General features: G+C 53.7%; 1 protein-coding gene across 6 annotated transcripts in view; it reads right to left on the bottom strand.

Moving 5' to 3' along the window:
• The window catches only part of LOC139240935 (RNA-binding motif, single-stranded-interacting protein 2-like), a 670,592-nt gene that overhangs the window by 66,728 nt on the left and 588,229 nt on the right, over window positions 1–15,635 (bottom strand). For all 6 annotated transcript variants that reach the window (XM_070869478.1, XM_070869483.1, XM_070869481.1 and 3 more), the window contains exon 5: window positions 2,296–2,453. In XM_070869478.1, the coding sequence (XP_070725579.1) occupies window positions 2,296–2,453 (158 nt within the window). The remainder of the gene's footprint in view (window positions 1–2,295; window positions 2,454–15,635) is intronic.

The following is a 15,635-nucleotide window of genomic DNA, read 5'->3' as shown; positions in this document are numbered from 1 at the left end:
TGGTGTGGATTAGGACACGGGACAGCGAGCACAGGGGGTGATGGGTGAGCGGGACTTGGTGTGGATTAGGACACGGGGCAGTGAGCACAGGGGGTGATGGGTGAGTGGGACTTGGTGTGGATTAGGACACGGGGCAGTGAGCACAGGGGGTGATGGGTGAGCGGGACTTGGTGTGGATTAGGACACGGGACAGCGAGCACAGGGGGTGATGTGTGAGCGGGACTTGGTGTGGATTAGGACACGGGACAGCGAGCACAGGGGGTGATGGGTGAGTGGGACTTGGTGTGGATTAGGACACGGGACAGCGAGCACAGTGGGTGATGGGTGAGTGGGACTTGGTGTGGATTAGGACACGGGGCAGTGAGCACAGGGGGTGATGGGTGAGTGGGACTTGGTGTGGATTAGGACACGGGACAGCGAGCACAGGGGGTGATGGGTGAGTGGGACTTGGTGTGGATTCGGACACGGGGCAGTGAGCACAGGGGGTGATGGGTGAGTGGGACTTGGTGTGGATTAGGACACGGGGCAGTGTGCACAGTGGGTGATGGGTGAGTGGGACTTGGTGTGGATTAGGACACGGGGCAGTGAGCACAGGGGGTGATGGTTGAGCGGGACTTGGTGTGGATTAGGACACGGGACAGCGAGCACAGGGGGTGATGGGTGAGCGGGACTTGGTGTGGATTAGGACACGGGACAGCGAGCACAGGGGGTGATGGGTGAGCGGCACTTGGTGTGAGTTCGGACACGGGGCAATGAGCACAGGGGGTGATGTGTGAGCGGGACTTGGTGTGGATTAGGACACGGGACAGCGAGCACAGGGGGTGATGTGTGAGCGGGACTTGGTGTGGATTAGGACACGGGGCAGTGAGCACAGGGGGTGATGTGTGAGCGGGACTTGGTGTGGATTAGGACACGGGGCAGTGGGCACAGGGGGTGATGGGTGAGCGTGTGGATTAGGACACGGGGCAGTGAGCACAGGGGGTGATGGGTGAGTGGGACTTGGTGTGGATTAGGACACGGGACAGCGAGCACAGGGGGTGATGTGTGAGCGGGACTTGGGTGTGGATTAGGACACGGGGCAGTGAGCACAGGGGCTGATGTGTGAGTGGGACTTGGTGTGGATTAGGACACGGGGCAATGAGCACAGGGGGTGATGGGTGAGCGGGACTTGGTGTGGATTAGGACACGGGACAGCGAGCACAGGGGGTGATGGGTGAGCGGGACTTGGTGTGAGTTCGGACACGGGGCAATGAGCACAGGGGCTGATGTGTGAGTGGGACTTGGTGTGAGTTAGGACACGGGGCAGTGAGCACAGGGGGTGATGGGTGAACAGGACTTGGTGTGAGTTAGGACACGGGGCAGTGAGCACAGGGGGTGATGGGTGAGCGGGACTTGGTGTGAGTTAGGACACGGGGCAATGAGCACAGGGGCTGATGTGTGAGTGGGACTGGGTGTGAGTTAGGACACGGGGCAGTGAGCACAGGGGGTGATGGGTGAGTGGGACTGGGTGTGAGTTAGGACACGGGGCAGTGAGCACAGGGGGTGATGGGTGAGTGGGACTGGGTGTGAGTTAGGACACGGGGCAATGAGCACAGGGGCTGATGTGTGAGTGGGACTTGGTGTGGATTAGGACACGGGGCAATGAGCACAGGGGCTGATGTGTGAGTGGGACTTGGTGTGGATTAGGACACGGGGCAATGAGCACAGGGGCTGATGGGTGAGTGGGACTTGGTGTGGATTAGGACACGGGGCAGTGTGCACAGGGGGTGATGGGTGAGTGGGACTTGGTGTGGATTAGGACACGGGGCAATGAGCACAGGGGCTGATGTGTGAGTGGGACTTGGTGTGGATTAGGACACGGGACAATGAGCACAGGGGCTGATGTGTGAGTGGGACTTGGTGTGGATTAGGACACGGGGCAAAGAGCACAGGGGCTGATGGGTGAGTGGGACTTGGTGTGGATTAGGACACGGGGCAGTGAGCACAGGGGCTGATGTGTGAGTGGGACTTGGTGTGGATTAGGACACGGGGCAAAGAGCACAGGGGCTGATGTGTGAGTGGGACTTGGTGTGGATTAGGACACGGGGCAAAGAGCACAGGGGCTGATGTGTGAGTGGGACTTGGTGTGGATTAGGACACGGGGCAATGAGCACAGGGGCTGATGGGTGAGTGGGACTTGGTGTGGATTAGGACACGGGCTGCAGGTCTTTGGACCACTGACAGGAAAGGCAAGGAGGGACATCTGGCGACCTCGTTGCCCTGTATTAATACAAGTTCGACTCAAGATGTCCTCACCTGGCAAATCCGACACCTCGGCTGGTGCCATTGGCATCCCGCAGTATCCTCGTGGAAATAACCTGACCAAACGGCTTGAGCATGTTCTGTAGCTCCTGTTCGTCCATGGTTAATGGCAGGTTGGAGATGTACAGGTTCGTTGGGTCCTGCTCTTGTTGCTGCAGGGTAAAAACAAAAGTCCAATTACAGCGCTAGTTCCATGTCTGTATCACCGCTGTGTCCTATCGCTCACCCCCCACTAAGCATTTTCCCTTCCTCTCCTGAAAGTTAGATGTACGGACTGCTGTGGCTCAAGAAGGCGGCTCACCACCACCTTCTCAAGGGAAATTAGGGATGGGCAATAAATGCCAGTCTTGCCAGCGATGCCCACATCCCAGAAACAAATAATAAAAAAGGAATGCCCCCTGATTCCTCACCCAAAGGCCATCCTTCATGCGTGAACCGCGTTGCAGGTTTGGTGACCGTTTTGACAGACGAGGCATAGACGCCTCACCAAGCCAGCATGTTGCCATGGCAATGGGGCCTTCCTGTGGGATCCCACCACCGCCAACCTGAGAAACCGTTATCGTCTCATTTCCCGACTGCTTTTGATGGGCCGGCTGTTTTCTTTGAAACCTTTGCATCCAGGATTGGGACTCAAACGTGGGAGAAACAAGATGAGCTGGAGCATGTTGCTGCTCGGGATGGAGAGATAATCAAGCGGGAATCTTTTCAAATTCCCCAAAGGCGGGTGGAGCCGCGTATTTACAACCAGAGGCCTTGCTCGCCAGCTGCTGCTGACAGGCCCCTCCGGGTGAGGCACTGCCTCAATCCACCATGCTTCTTCGACAGTGAGTGTCCACAGATGTTTTTCCAGACGGATGCCGCTCACTTGACAAACACACATGCGCGTTTCCCAGCCGAAATCAGCAGGCAACAATCAGGGGTGGCGTTTCCTGGCTGTTTTCTCCGCTCGCTGGCTCGGAGACCAATAGTAGTACCAGTGCGAGTGACTTGGGTAAGAGCAGCCAATGTCCAACTACAGGCCAGAATCCAGCCTGGGACATTCCTGGTCCTTGTGGCTGGGTTCCACACTGTGCGGCGCACTTACTAACTGAACCACAGGGGGGCACTGTTGCCCACTTGTTCCACTTCTAAATATAATACACAGGTTCCCCATGGCAGATGCACTTGCGACAGTATATGCCTGTCCTCTGGGACCTGCAGTGAAAAAAAACCCACCAGCACTGCTTTTGAAGCCACATTTGATTTCAATTTGTATGAATTTGCTGGGGAATCTGCCACTAGTCTATCAAAGCACCTCCACTGTCCAAACAAAAACGCCTTTAAAGTGAGATTGGACCCCCACAAACTTTCACTGGATATATTCCACACAACACAGGCTGGAGTATTTGTCAAGAATGTAACACACCTTGGTGATTTGACCTTTGCCCTAATGGTTGAGGACGTAATCTGAACATCTCAGTGTGTTACTGCATTGAGTAGACTGGGTCATTACTCGTTGGAGTTCAGAAGGATGAGGGATGATCTTATAGAAACATTTAAAACAATGAAAGAGATAGACAAGATAGAGGCAGAGAGGTTGTTTCCACTGGTCGGGGAGACTAGAACTAGGGGGCACAGCCTCAAAATACGGGGGAGCCAATTTAAAACTGAGTTGAGAAGGAATTTCTTCTCCCAGAGGGTTGTGAATCTGTGGAATTCTCTGCCCAAGGAAGCAGTTGAGGCTAGCTCATTGAATGTATTCAAATCACAGATAGATAGATTTTTAACCAATAAGGGAATTAAGGGTTACGGGGAGCGGGCGGGTAAGTGGAGCTGAGTCCACGGCCAGATCAGCCATGATCTTTTTGAATGGCGGAGCAGGCTCGAGGGGCTAGATGGCCGACTCCTGTTCCTAATTCTTATGTTCTTATGTTCTTATGTTCTTATGCATATTCCACACCTCCGAAAGGGCTGTTATATTTTTGTTATACAACTGCTAAGAAAGCCGTTACATATTTATTCCATTCCTGTTACAGACGCATTCCATGCTAGTGACAGGGTGGTTATATACGCATTACGTACCCGTTATAGGCCATCATATACTAGTCACACATGTAGACTATACACAATTCTTGATTGGCACCCCATCCACCACCTTCAACATTCCCTCCCTCCACCACCGGCGCCCCCTGGCTGCAGTGTGCACCATCTACAAGATGCACTGCAGCAACTCGCCAAGGCTTCTTCGACAGCACCTCCCAAACCCACGACCTCTACCACCTAGAAGGACAAGGGCAGCAGGCGCATGGGAACACCACCACCTCCACGTTCCCCTCCAAGTCACACACCATCCTGACTTGGAAATATATCGGCCGTTCCTTCATCGTCGCTGGGTCACAATCCTGGAACTCCCTCCCTAACAGCACTGTGGGAGCACCTTCACCACACGGACTGCAGCGGTTCAAGAAGGCGGCTCACCACCACCTTCTCAAGGGGCAATTAGGGATGGGCAATAAATGCCGGCCTTGCCAGCGACGCCCACATCCCAGGAATTAATTTTAAAAAATCACAGATTAAAGGACTGTTCTATACCAGTTCCAGTCTACCAAGGGGCTGTTAGATACTTATTACATCACTGACATATGCCCATTAAATAATACATTGACCATGAATCAATGTGGGACATCCCGAGAATGTGAAATGTGCTCAGAAATGCATGTTCGTTCATTCGTTCGTGTTCCATGCCTATTACAGGGCTTTGCTTTATTGGTTTTATGATTTAGATTTTTTAAATCCTTCAACTGAACAAAGTGCTCCCACATATAGTCCAGATGGGAAAACACATGGGGGACACATGGAGCCCACTTTGGGAAACACTGAAGCTATGACGATGGAGATTGCCTTCCTGATTAACTGGTGCCAGGCTAAGTAAATAGGCCCAACATTTTCAGGGGGTGGAAATAATCTCTCATTTGTCTGTGTTTCAAGACTTGATATTTTTTTAACCGATGCATAAAATAAAGTGCTAAACTTTTCGCAATAATGAAAATGGAACCAAGCTAACCTCACGCCTCCTTGTATAGACCATCCTTCTTCATAACACAGTCCTCTCAGTTCAGGAATCAGCCTCGTCCACCTCTTGTGGTCCCCCTCCAATAATTCTACATCTTTCCTGCAATATCTCCAGTACCATAACTCCCTCATCGAAGCCCATCCCTCTATTGACAGCTCCCCCAACAAAGCCCATCCCTCCAGTATCCTAACCCTCCCATCGAAGCCCATCCCTCCAGTACCATAACTCTCCCATCGAAGACCATCCCTCCAGTACCCTAACTCTCACATCGAAGCCCATCCCTCCAGTACCCTAACTCTCCCATCGAAGCCCATCCATCCAGTACCCTAACTCTCCCATCGAAGCCCATCCCTCCTGTACCCTAACCCTCCCATCGAAGTCCATCCCTCCAGTACCCTAACTCTCCCATCGAAGCCCATCCCTCCAGTCCCCTAACTCTTCCATCGAAGCCCATCCCTCCAGTACCCTAACTCTCCCATCGAAGCCCATCCCTCCAGTACCCTAACTCTCCCATCGAAGCCCATCCCTCCAGTACCCTAACTCTCCCATCGAAGCCCATCCCTCCAGTCCCCTAACTCTCCCATCGAAGCCCATCCCTCCAGTACCCTAACTCTCCCATCGAAGCCCATCCCTCCAGTACCCTAACTCTCCCATCGAAGCCCATCCCTCCTGTACCCTAACCCTCCCATCGAAGCCCATCCCTCCCGTACCCTAACTCTCCCATCGAAGCCCATCCCTCCAGTCCCCTAACTCTCCCATCGAAGCCCATCCCTCCAGTACTCTTAACTCACATATCAAAGCCCATCCAACACACATGCCTCATTTATAATGTGTTACTGCTTCTACTTGAAATGATATATGTTAGCTCCAGTGTCACGGGTATTCCCTATTTACCCCTTCGGTTGGCAGTGAGCATTGGCAGAAACTGGGAGACAATCAGGCATGCACAAGATGCTTCCATGTGACGTAAAAAAATAAAATAAAAGATATATTATTTGTAAATCAAACTGCAGGCTTGTACAGGAAGATTGAGATATCAGCCCACCAGAAAGTTGACTCCTGAGAGCTTATGCCATCAGAGGCAGATGTTTATAATCGGCATTCATGGTGTTTTGACTCTGGAGTTACGAAAGCCACCGTATCCATGTCAAGGCACCACCACGGCAGGGGGAGGATGGGGGGAATGAAAATCAGCATAGTTGAAACCAGTGGTGGAATGTTCTCGTGCAACATGGAGTGACCCTGGGGCTCGTGACTACCCTCTATTGAGATGGATGCTCGGACACCTGGACCTCCCTAAGGTAACTGAGATATATTCTTATGACACACTTTATGAGATGGCCCCAATTCATCATGTGACTTGTTTTATTGTTATACATCGGGATGTGGACCATATACAGTAGACATCTCAAATCGCTGGAGAAATACCACCAACGATGTCTCTGCAAGATCCTGCAAATCCTCTGGGAGGACAGACGCACCAACGTTAGCATCCTCGATCAGGCCAACAACCCCAACATCGAAGCACTGACCACGCTCGACCAGCTCCGTTGGGCGGGCCACATTGTTCGCATGCCGACACAAGATTCCCAAAGCAAGTGCTCCACTCGGAACCCCTACACGGCAAACGAGCCAAAGGTGGGCAGAGGAAATGTTTCAGGGACACCCTCAAAGCCTCCCTGATAAAGTGCAACATTCCCAACGACACCTGGGAGTCCCTGGCCAAAGACCAGTCCGCCCTAAGTGGAGGAAGTGCATCCGGGAGGGCGCTGAGCACCTCGAGTCTCATCGCCGAGAGCATGCAGAAACCAAGCGCAGGCAGCGGAAGGAGCGTGCGGCAAACCTGTCCCACCCACCCCTTTCCCTCCAACCACTGTCTGTCCCACCTGTGACAGAGACTGTAATTCCCGTATTGGACTGTACAGTCACTTGAGAACTCACTTTTACAGTGGAAGCAAGTCTTCCTCGATTCCGAGGGACTGCCTGTGATGATGATGTTATCCATCAGGAGTTGCATTACCACAGTAGTCCACTAGGCGGAGCAGTAGTCCTCTGGAGGGAGCTCGATGTTACAGTAACCAGAGCTGGCTGCCCTTCCTCTGGTAATCAGATTGGACAATGAATGGGTTAAAGTCTCCTGACATAGCAGTTCCTGGAAAAACACTGCTCGGGGGCGGGTGGCGGGGCGGGACAGAAAGAGAACGAGAGCGAGAAAAAAACCCGAAAATCTCCAACAGCACTAGGTTACAGATTGAGCAAATGTTTCACTGCTGGACAGAGTATGGACATTTCCCAGCTGCTCTCACTGACAGCTTCAGCCCTGTGCATACAACTCACAACTAATGCTTGATTAACTGTTCTTGGAAAAAAAAATAAAGGACCCCTTGCCTCTTGTTCCAAGAATTCAGGAAACCAGACATTAGCGATTTCAACCGCAAAAGACATAAAAGAACGAGTGGCTAATTCCAGAAGTCTACCTGCCTTGGGGGCCATACCCCTTCCCTTCCCACCCCCTCCCCTCACTCTGTCCCCACCCCTCCCCGCCACACTCATTTTGTTGTTCTTCAAGAACATAGATTTACTCCTTTGGACCCACAATTATCAGTTGCTTTTTCTCATGCTGGCCTGGTTTTGCTCAAGCAGTGTTGAACCGTAACTGTTAATTGGCAAAGGACCATTCCAGATACCAGAGCCCTACAAATCAGTGTCACACATGCACTGTCTTAGGGCCGGCCACAGACCTCTGCCTGTCTCCTGGTGTTGCTCTGTCACCATTTCCCTCTATTTTCTCTCCCCCCCCGCCCCGCTCTCCTGAGGTACCAGAGGCATCGAGACGGCCGTTCGTACCACGTGCAACGACTCCCCGTCCACCCACTCCCGCGTCGCTGGCTGCCGCCGATCGGAGTGGCAGCTCTGCTGGGGTGGCAATGCCGGCGCATTTTCGCATTCCCTTCGCCCGTGGCCCACGGTGGTTGCCCAGACGCACGCCCGGTCTCAGACCATGTGACTTGGCGGAGCTCGGGGATCGGTCCCGAGACTCCGCCCCCAAGGCTGCGCTTAAAAAAAAAGGGACTTAAAAAAAAAAAAAAAAATTGGTTCCTGGGATGTGGGCGTCGCTGGCAAGGCGGGCATTTGTTTCCCGGCCCCTGATGGCCCTTGAGGAGGTGGCCGTGAGACGGGACTGCTATTGAGTGTTGCCTTTTGTTCCACTTACAAGCTGGAAGGCACCAAGTGCAAACACGCTTCCTGCTTTGAGTTCTCACCAAGGGAGATGAAGTGGGGGCTGTCAAGCGCCCAGCACAGGGTCCCTGCAGGGTACAGCTCCTTCTACCCTGCCCCAGCGAAGAACAGCCGAGCCCACCGCACCATTGGGACATGTCCTCCCATCCTGTAGCCCCTCATGAGTGCGACTGGCACATTTAAAAGGTAGAAGGTAAACTGGACAACAATCTGTCTGCTTGAAACAGATGTAGAGGAATTTCCCAGTTTTTTCCCCCCCCAAATTGGCCTGGGTATTTGATCTGGGTTTTTTTGCCCCTTCCAGGCGATCACATGGTTTGGGGTGGGGGTGGAGTGTATATGTTGTGATACACACGAGGCAGTGCAATGGTTGTGAGACAGGCTGAAGGATCAGATAGTCTTTACCTGTCCCGTCATTCTTCGTATGTTCGCATGTACCGAAAAGGGGTTAGCCCCTGTGCTACACTAACACAGAGAGCAATTTGGTACCAGGCAGTGAAGTGTTTAACAAGGCCCATTCCGGTTACACTTTCCAGCTTTCAATGCCAAATCCGAAGCAGTTTTGGGTGAATGCCCAGTTCAAGGCAGCGGCTCACCGCCATCTTCTCAAAGGGTATTTGGAGATGGGCAATGAATGTTGGCCTTGCCAACGACGCCCGCTTCCTCGGAACGAATAAAAACAATATAATACAGTTCAGCCCAAACCCACTTTACCAAAGAGATCTTTGGTTAGCACAGAGTGGGTTGGCTTAAAAACAAAAGGCTGCTTTCGTGACTTCCCAAGTGCCGGCCAGAATGGAGATGTGTGGCTAATTCCCGCCTCCATGTCACTGGCAGTGGTGTCCATATCCACTCTGAACTCAAAACAAACTGTCCTCTCATTTCTCGTCCCAGTGAACCCTGATCGAACATACATAAGAACATAAGAAATAGAGCAGGAGTGGTCACACGGCCCCTCGAGCCTGCTCCGCCATGCCTGATCTTCTACCTCAACTCTATTTTCCTGCACTGTCCCCATATCCCTCGATTCCCTTACACCCCCAAAACCTATCGCTCTCAGCCTTGACTATACTCAAGAGACTGAGCCTCCACAGCCCTCTGGGGCACAGAATTCCGAAGATTCACCACCCTCTGAGTGAAGAGACTGCTCCTCGTCTCAGTCTCACGCAGCAGGCAAGAGCAGCACGGCCCGTGCGATGGCTGCCACGGGCGAAGAGCCCCGTCGGCCGACACGCGCTCTCGGGGGCCGCGTGCCGAGAGCGGCCCCACGTGGCTCGGCGGCGGTGTTGTGGCGCGCGCCCATCATCACAGACCTCGTCACCCCAGCCACGTCAGACGCGAGCAAAATCCCTCGCTTGAACCAGGCGGCTTAGAACTCCGTGCCAGCTATTTCACGTGCTGTCGAGCCGGGGCAGGCTCGAGCGAGATTTTCATTTCCCTCTGGTTCACGCGATCCCTTAAACTCCTTTCACGTGTGAAAGGCTGCGTTAAGGAGCACACCAAGGCGTTTTATCTCTGTGCATTGAACAGCGTGCTGCCAAAGCAGATGAAACATCAATGAGCCAGCCACAAACCCGATTTGGCGAACCGACAGAACGTACACCGTGTCATGCAATGTTCCAAACAGGCGTCCTTGACTTGGGGACTAAGAATTGCTGCTGGCACAGGGACATCGAGTGAAAATATTGCACAGGCCTCTCCGTACAAAGGGAATGTTTCAGTGCCGTGTCGCTCCCCCAGATTATTGGTTTTACATTACTTGTCCAGAACAGATGACAAGGCTCAGTATTTAAGCCTGGGGGAGGTATCCTTCTCTGTGCTGCCAACTCCCGATTTTCCATCTACTCCTTTTAAAAGGGTGTCAAATCTCGGGCCTGACGATTTATTGAGGGGATTCATCTCAATTTATGGCAATGTCAAGGGGTTTAGTGCAAATTGTTTGATCATTGGTCTCGAGCGCACATTGTCTCACGCTGTCTTCAGGCATTATCACTATCGAAGGGGGTGGGTGGGAGGCCATTTCAATCTTAACCCCCGCCCGGGGCGGGAAATGGGGGTGGGTGATCAGGCCTGTTTCGCCAGAGCATAAAATCTGGGCAGTCTGTAAAACGGGGGGGGGGGGGCGGACCGAGCCAACCTGCTTGCCGCTGGCGGGGGGAGTCGGCTCAAATTGCTCCCCGTGAATCAACAGTCACGCCTCAGTGCCACTGCTGAGGCAGGGAGGTGGGAGGTGGGGGTGGCGGATACAGCGGATTACGGCAGGGAAGTCCCTCCCTATTTCCTGCTGTATCCTCAGCAGGAACCCGGAAGCAACAGCGCACCGAGAGGTTTTTGCGGGGAGGGGTTGTGGTGGGGGGGGGTGCGGGGGGAAGTTCTGCCAAAGTCCTGGCGGGTGTTTTTGTGGGAACAAGCCCCGCTTCCCCACCCCGTGGAAATTCCAGGCCATTGGTGGCACGGCCCGTTGTTGGGTCAGCCGTGGCTCAGTGGGTGGCGCATAAATCCAGGCTGACACTCCCAGTGCAGTGCTGAGGGAGTGCTGCGCTGCCGGAGGTGCTTTTTTTCGGATGAGACGTTAAACCGAGGCCCCGTCTGCCCTCTCAGGTGGACGTAAAGGATCCCGCGGTGCTATGTCGAAGAAGAGCAGAGGGAGATATCCCCAGGTGTCCTGGGGCCAATATTTATCCCTCAATCAACACCTGGGAGTCCCCTGGCCAAAGACCAGTCCGCCCTAAGTGGAGGAAGTGCATCCGGGAGGGCGCTGAGCACCTCGAGTCTCGTCGCCGAGAGCATGCAGAGACCAAGCGCAGGCAGCGGAAGGAGCGTGCGGCAAACCTGTCCCACCCTCCCTTACCCTCAACGACTATCTGTCCCACCTATGACAGGGTCTGTGGTTCTCGTATTGGACTGTTCAGTCACCTGACAACTCACTTTTAGAGTGGAAGCAAGTCTTCCTCGATTCCGAGCGACTGCCTATGATGATGAGCCCTCAACGAACATCACGAAAACAGATAATCTGGTCATTATCACGTTGCTGTGCGTGGGAGCTTGCTGTGCGCACATTGGCTGCCGTGTTTCCCCACATTACAACCGTGACCACACTCCAAAAGTACTTCATTGGCTGTAAAGCGCTTTGGGACGTCCTGAGGTTGTGAAAGGCGCTACATAAATGCAAGTCTTTCTTTTAAAATGTTGTTTTTTTTGTCGGGGGAGAGCTTGTGCAGGGTATTGGATGAGAACGCAATTCCTGTCTCCACTATTTCAGTCAAGACACCAACCCGCTGAAAATAAATACCTCAACATTTCAGCTAAAATAGCGGAGGGGCGGCGAGGGAGGCGGTTTCGGAAGCGGCGGTTCAGGGTTTGTACGCTTGTGGCCCCCGGCCTAATTTCCAGGCCTCCACGTGTTCCCGATCGCGGTCAGCAGATGATGGTGGTCTTGGGAGGAGACCGCGGTGGAATAATCCACGTGGGCCCGGCTTCACCTTCACCGGAGGTCCGCGGGGTTTCCGGCAAAGTTCGGGCAGGTGATGGCGGGGGGAGCAGCTCCCAAGGAAATTCCAGGCCAAAGGTCTCTGGATGGATTGGGCTGAATGGCCTCGCCTCATTCCAAACTTTACGCTGCTGTGAGGTGTCCAGATAGTTGCCCGAAAAATCCGCCGCAGTCCGAAAGATTCCAAGGCAGGCCTGACGAATGACTCTTTGGGAGATAAATTGGCCACCTTTGCGCCTCCCCGTTAGCGCCTCCGGGGGTGGGGGCGGCGATAACGGGGCACTACCAGCTCTACGACCGGGCGCGGTGAGAGGACTGACGGCCGGGGACTTGCCGTGCAGGTTCGCGGCGACGGTAAACCACAACGCCACGATTCCCTCGGAGACTGCGATGTCATCCAGTGCGCAGCGCCCTGGTAGCGCCCCGGATGCTAACTTCGCTTCCGCCCCCCCCCCCCCGCCCCCCCTGCAGCATCGGCGGGCGCCGGCGGCGACAGGAAGCGCCGTCAGGTCGGCCGGCCGTTTGGGGAGCGGCAGTTAAAGGCAATGCCCGTGAGGTCGGCGAAAACATTTTGCTCAACCCCCCCCCCCCTCCGAGTGCGTTTTCTCCGAATGTTCCTCTGCCCCGATTGATGAGCTCTGTTGGGAGCTCGGGGCTGATCGCCGCAGATCGCGGCTGCCGTCGGCGAGCCGGGGGAATCAGATTTATTGCGGAGCCGGGCAGCTTTAAGGATGGCCTTTCCCTTTAAGGGAGAGGAGGAGCCTCCGATCCCGGCAGCGCTGCCCTGGACATGGTGGAGCGCTCTGCCGCGACCGCCCCTGAGGCCTGGTTTAGTGCTCCACTTCCCTCCTGGAGCGCTAACACGGAGGTTTGCGTCCGCTCGAATAGGATGGTGCCCGGCGGTAGTTTTGCGCTCCCGCAAAAGTTAGTGCCCTCCCCCCCCCCCCGCTCCCCCTGCCCCCAGATGGGGCGCGACGCAATTTCTAGCCCTTTGTGTTTAAAATGGGAATTATTCTTGAGCTGTACGAGCTCCAAATTCGCCTCAGAGGGAAGCTCAAGAATGCCGGGCTGATGCTACGAAAGGTCAACAGCAGGAGTCAAAGCAAATTGAACCCGACATACAATGCCCTACAAGTGGAGCCGACTGCACTACAGAAACCATTCTCCAGAAATGTTTGCGACGATTTATAGCTGTAAGCTGAAGCTTGTTTTTTTTTAAAAGCCTTCTCAATAGGCCAGCCTGAATAGGCCCAAAGAATCCGTTTAATAGGGCCTACAAACATTCCTTTTAGCTGAGGGCACGCACACAGAGAGCGACAACACAAGCAATTGATATGTTTCTTCACAGAAGGAAATGGTGGGAAAAACTACTCTCCAGTTCTCAGCGGCTGGCACTTGACCAAGACCCAAAAACTGGAACAATTAGCAAGTGTCACGGGCCAGCTACGTGATACTCTGGCCTGCAGGATGAGGACTGACAGCTGCTTTTCATGGTTAATGAGCTAACCAAATATCTGGTCTCCTTCTCCCCCCCCCCCCCCGCCTCCTCCCCCTCCCTCCCCCCTCTCTGTCCACCCCTTCCCCTCCCCCCAAACAGGAACCACAGACTACGGTATCGTGCCCAAGAGCTAATCCTATTAAACAAACCTTTCAAAAACAGGACCGCTTTGGGCCAGTGCTGCTGTTCCTTTACAGCTCACTGGCAACAATGCAGCAAATTCCATTCACGTTGACGGTACACTCTCCCTCAGGGAGCTAGACAAGAAGGGCTTTGTGGAGTGAAGAAAAGCGGCAGCTTCGCTAAAAATCGCGTCAACGCCTCAAACCAGGATCTCGGGCTGGTTAGCCACCAGACAGCGAGAATTCCATTCGCACATCGTCGTAATACATCACTCAGAAACATCTCAGAGCACTGCAACAGACGCAAGTTATGCTGCCGAAAAAAACCAGCAGTCACGGGTGCACAGCAGGATCCCACGAATGCAAGGGATGAGCCGCTAATCTCTCGTGTTGGCTGCAGGGGGAATATTGGCCACCCCTCTTCGGAATGGTGCCAGGGAAGCTTCAGCATCTACCCGGTCTACTGGATGGGCAGACAGGGCCTCGGTTTAAGCTCTCACCACCGGGAGTGTCAGCCTGGGTGATAGGCCCAAGGCCTGCACTGGGGGCTTGAACCCACGACCTTCTGACTCACTCGAGCCAAGTGGCTACTTTCATCAGGTGGCCAGGCCTTCCGGTTTGACCCAGATTCTTCTCGTTTAGTCGCCTTTGTCCTGACGTTTTCTTTTGCGGTGGGGCAGGGGGGGGAAAAGGGAAATGGGTGGGCGGGGGGGGGGGGCCCACAGGTTCTTACCAAGTGGGAGTGGATGTTTCTGGCCTGCCACCTTGCTTTCCTTATGAGGCACTTAATGGGTGGTACCCCATTCTGGGCATGGCCATGAGAACCATGGCCTTACTTCTGACCCGAGAATCCCAGAGAAAGAAAGAAAGATTTGCATTTCCATAGCGCCTTTCACGACCACTGGACACCCCTAAGTGCTTGATAGCCAATGAAGTACTTTTGAAGTGTAGTCACCGTTGTAATGTAGGAAACGTGGCAGCCAATTTGCGCACAGCAAGCTCCCACAAACAGCAATGTGACAATGAACCAGATAAACTGATTTTTGTTATGTCGATTGAGGGATAAATATTGGCCAGGACACCGGGTAGAAGTCCCCTGCACTTCTTCGAAGTAGTGCCACGGGATCTTTTACGTACAGATTTATTGTGTAAAAATGTATGAATTATATAAAGTAAAATATATCTGTTTCTTTTCCCTTCCTGTGGTCTTGGTGCACCACATCCCACTCCTGGTCAACGTCTTTCCACACCTCCGCTTACAAGTTTGACAAATGGCCACGCTGAGCTTTTGGAGGTAGTCCTTTGTGATTTACCATTGTGAGGAAGCGTAGCTCAAGCCCCGCCAAAAAACGCCATGGTTGCCACCAAGAATATACTGTGCAGCAAAGTGTGGATGTGCTCTGGTCCAGATCCAACAGACGGATCCTGATCGCGGAGATCCAAGATCGACCTTGAGGCCGCTTGCGGCCAACTTTTCTTCTCTTTTTCGATCTCCCTGGGCCACCCACTGTGGCCGAGCAAGTGGGTTGGCATCCTATTCCTAGTGTCAGCCGTGGCTCCGTGGGGCAGCACTCTCACCTCTGGAGAAGGGTTGTGGGCTCGGGTCCCACTCCGGAGACTTGGGCACCTAATCCACGAGAAAGGTGATCGGCACAGAGAGGTCTGAAACGGAGTGGAGCGAAGCGGAATGGTTTATTCGGGGGATTTGGAAAGCGTGGGAATTCGGAGAAGAGGGGACAATTAATTTAAGCTGGACAAATAGGTGAGTGATATTCCCCAGAGGCAGCGGACCTGCGTGGGAGCAGCAGCGGGACTGGCGTCGGAGGCTTGAGAGGCAAGGCTCAACAGGCAACATTCGAAAGGGGACGTCAGAGTTTGAAAGTGACGTCAGCACAAGGGAAGTAGCTGATTGGTGAACGTTTTTTTTCTTCT

The sequence above is a fragment of the Pristiophorus japonicus genome, chromosome X, assembly GCF_044704955.1.
Source record: "Pristiophorus japonicus isolate sPriJap1 chromosome X, sPriJap1.hap1, whole genome shotgun sequence".
Lineage (NCBI taxonomy): Eukaryota > Metazoa > Chordata > Chondrichthyes > Pristiophoridae > Pristiophorus > Pristiophorus japonicus.
Note: the sequence above shows the minus strand (reverse complement) of the source record. Positions and strands in the feature narration are given on the sequence as shown.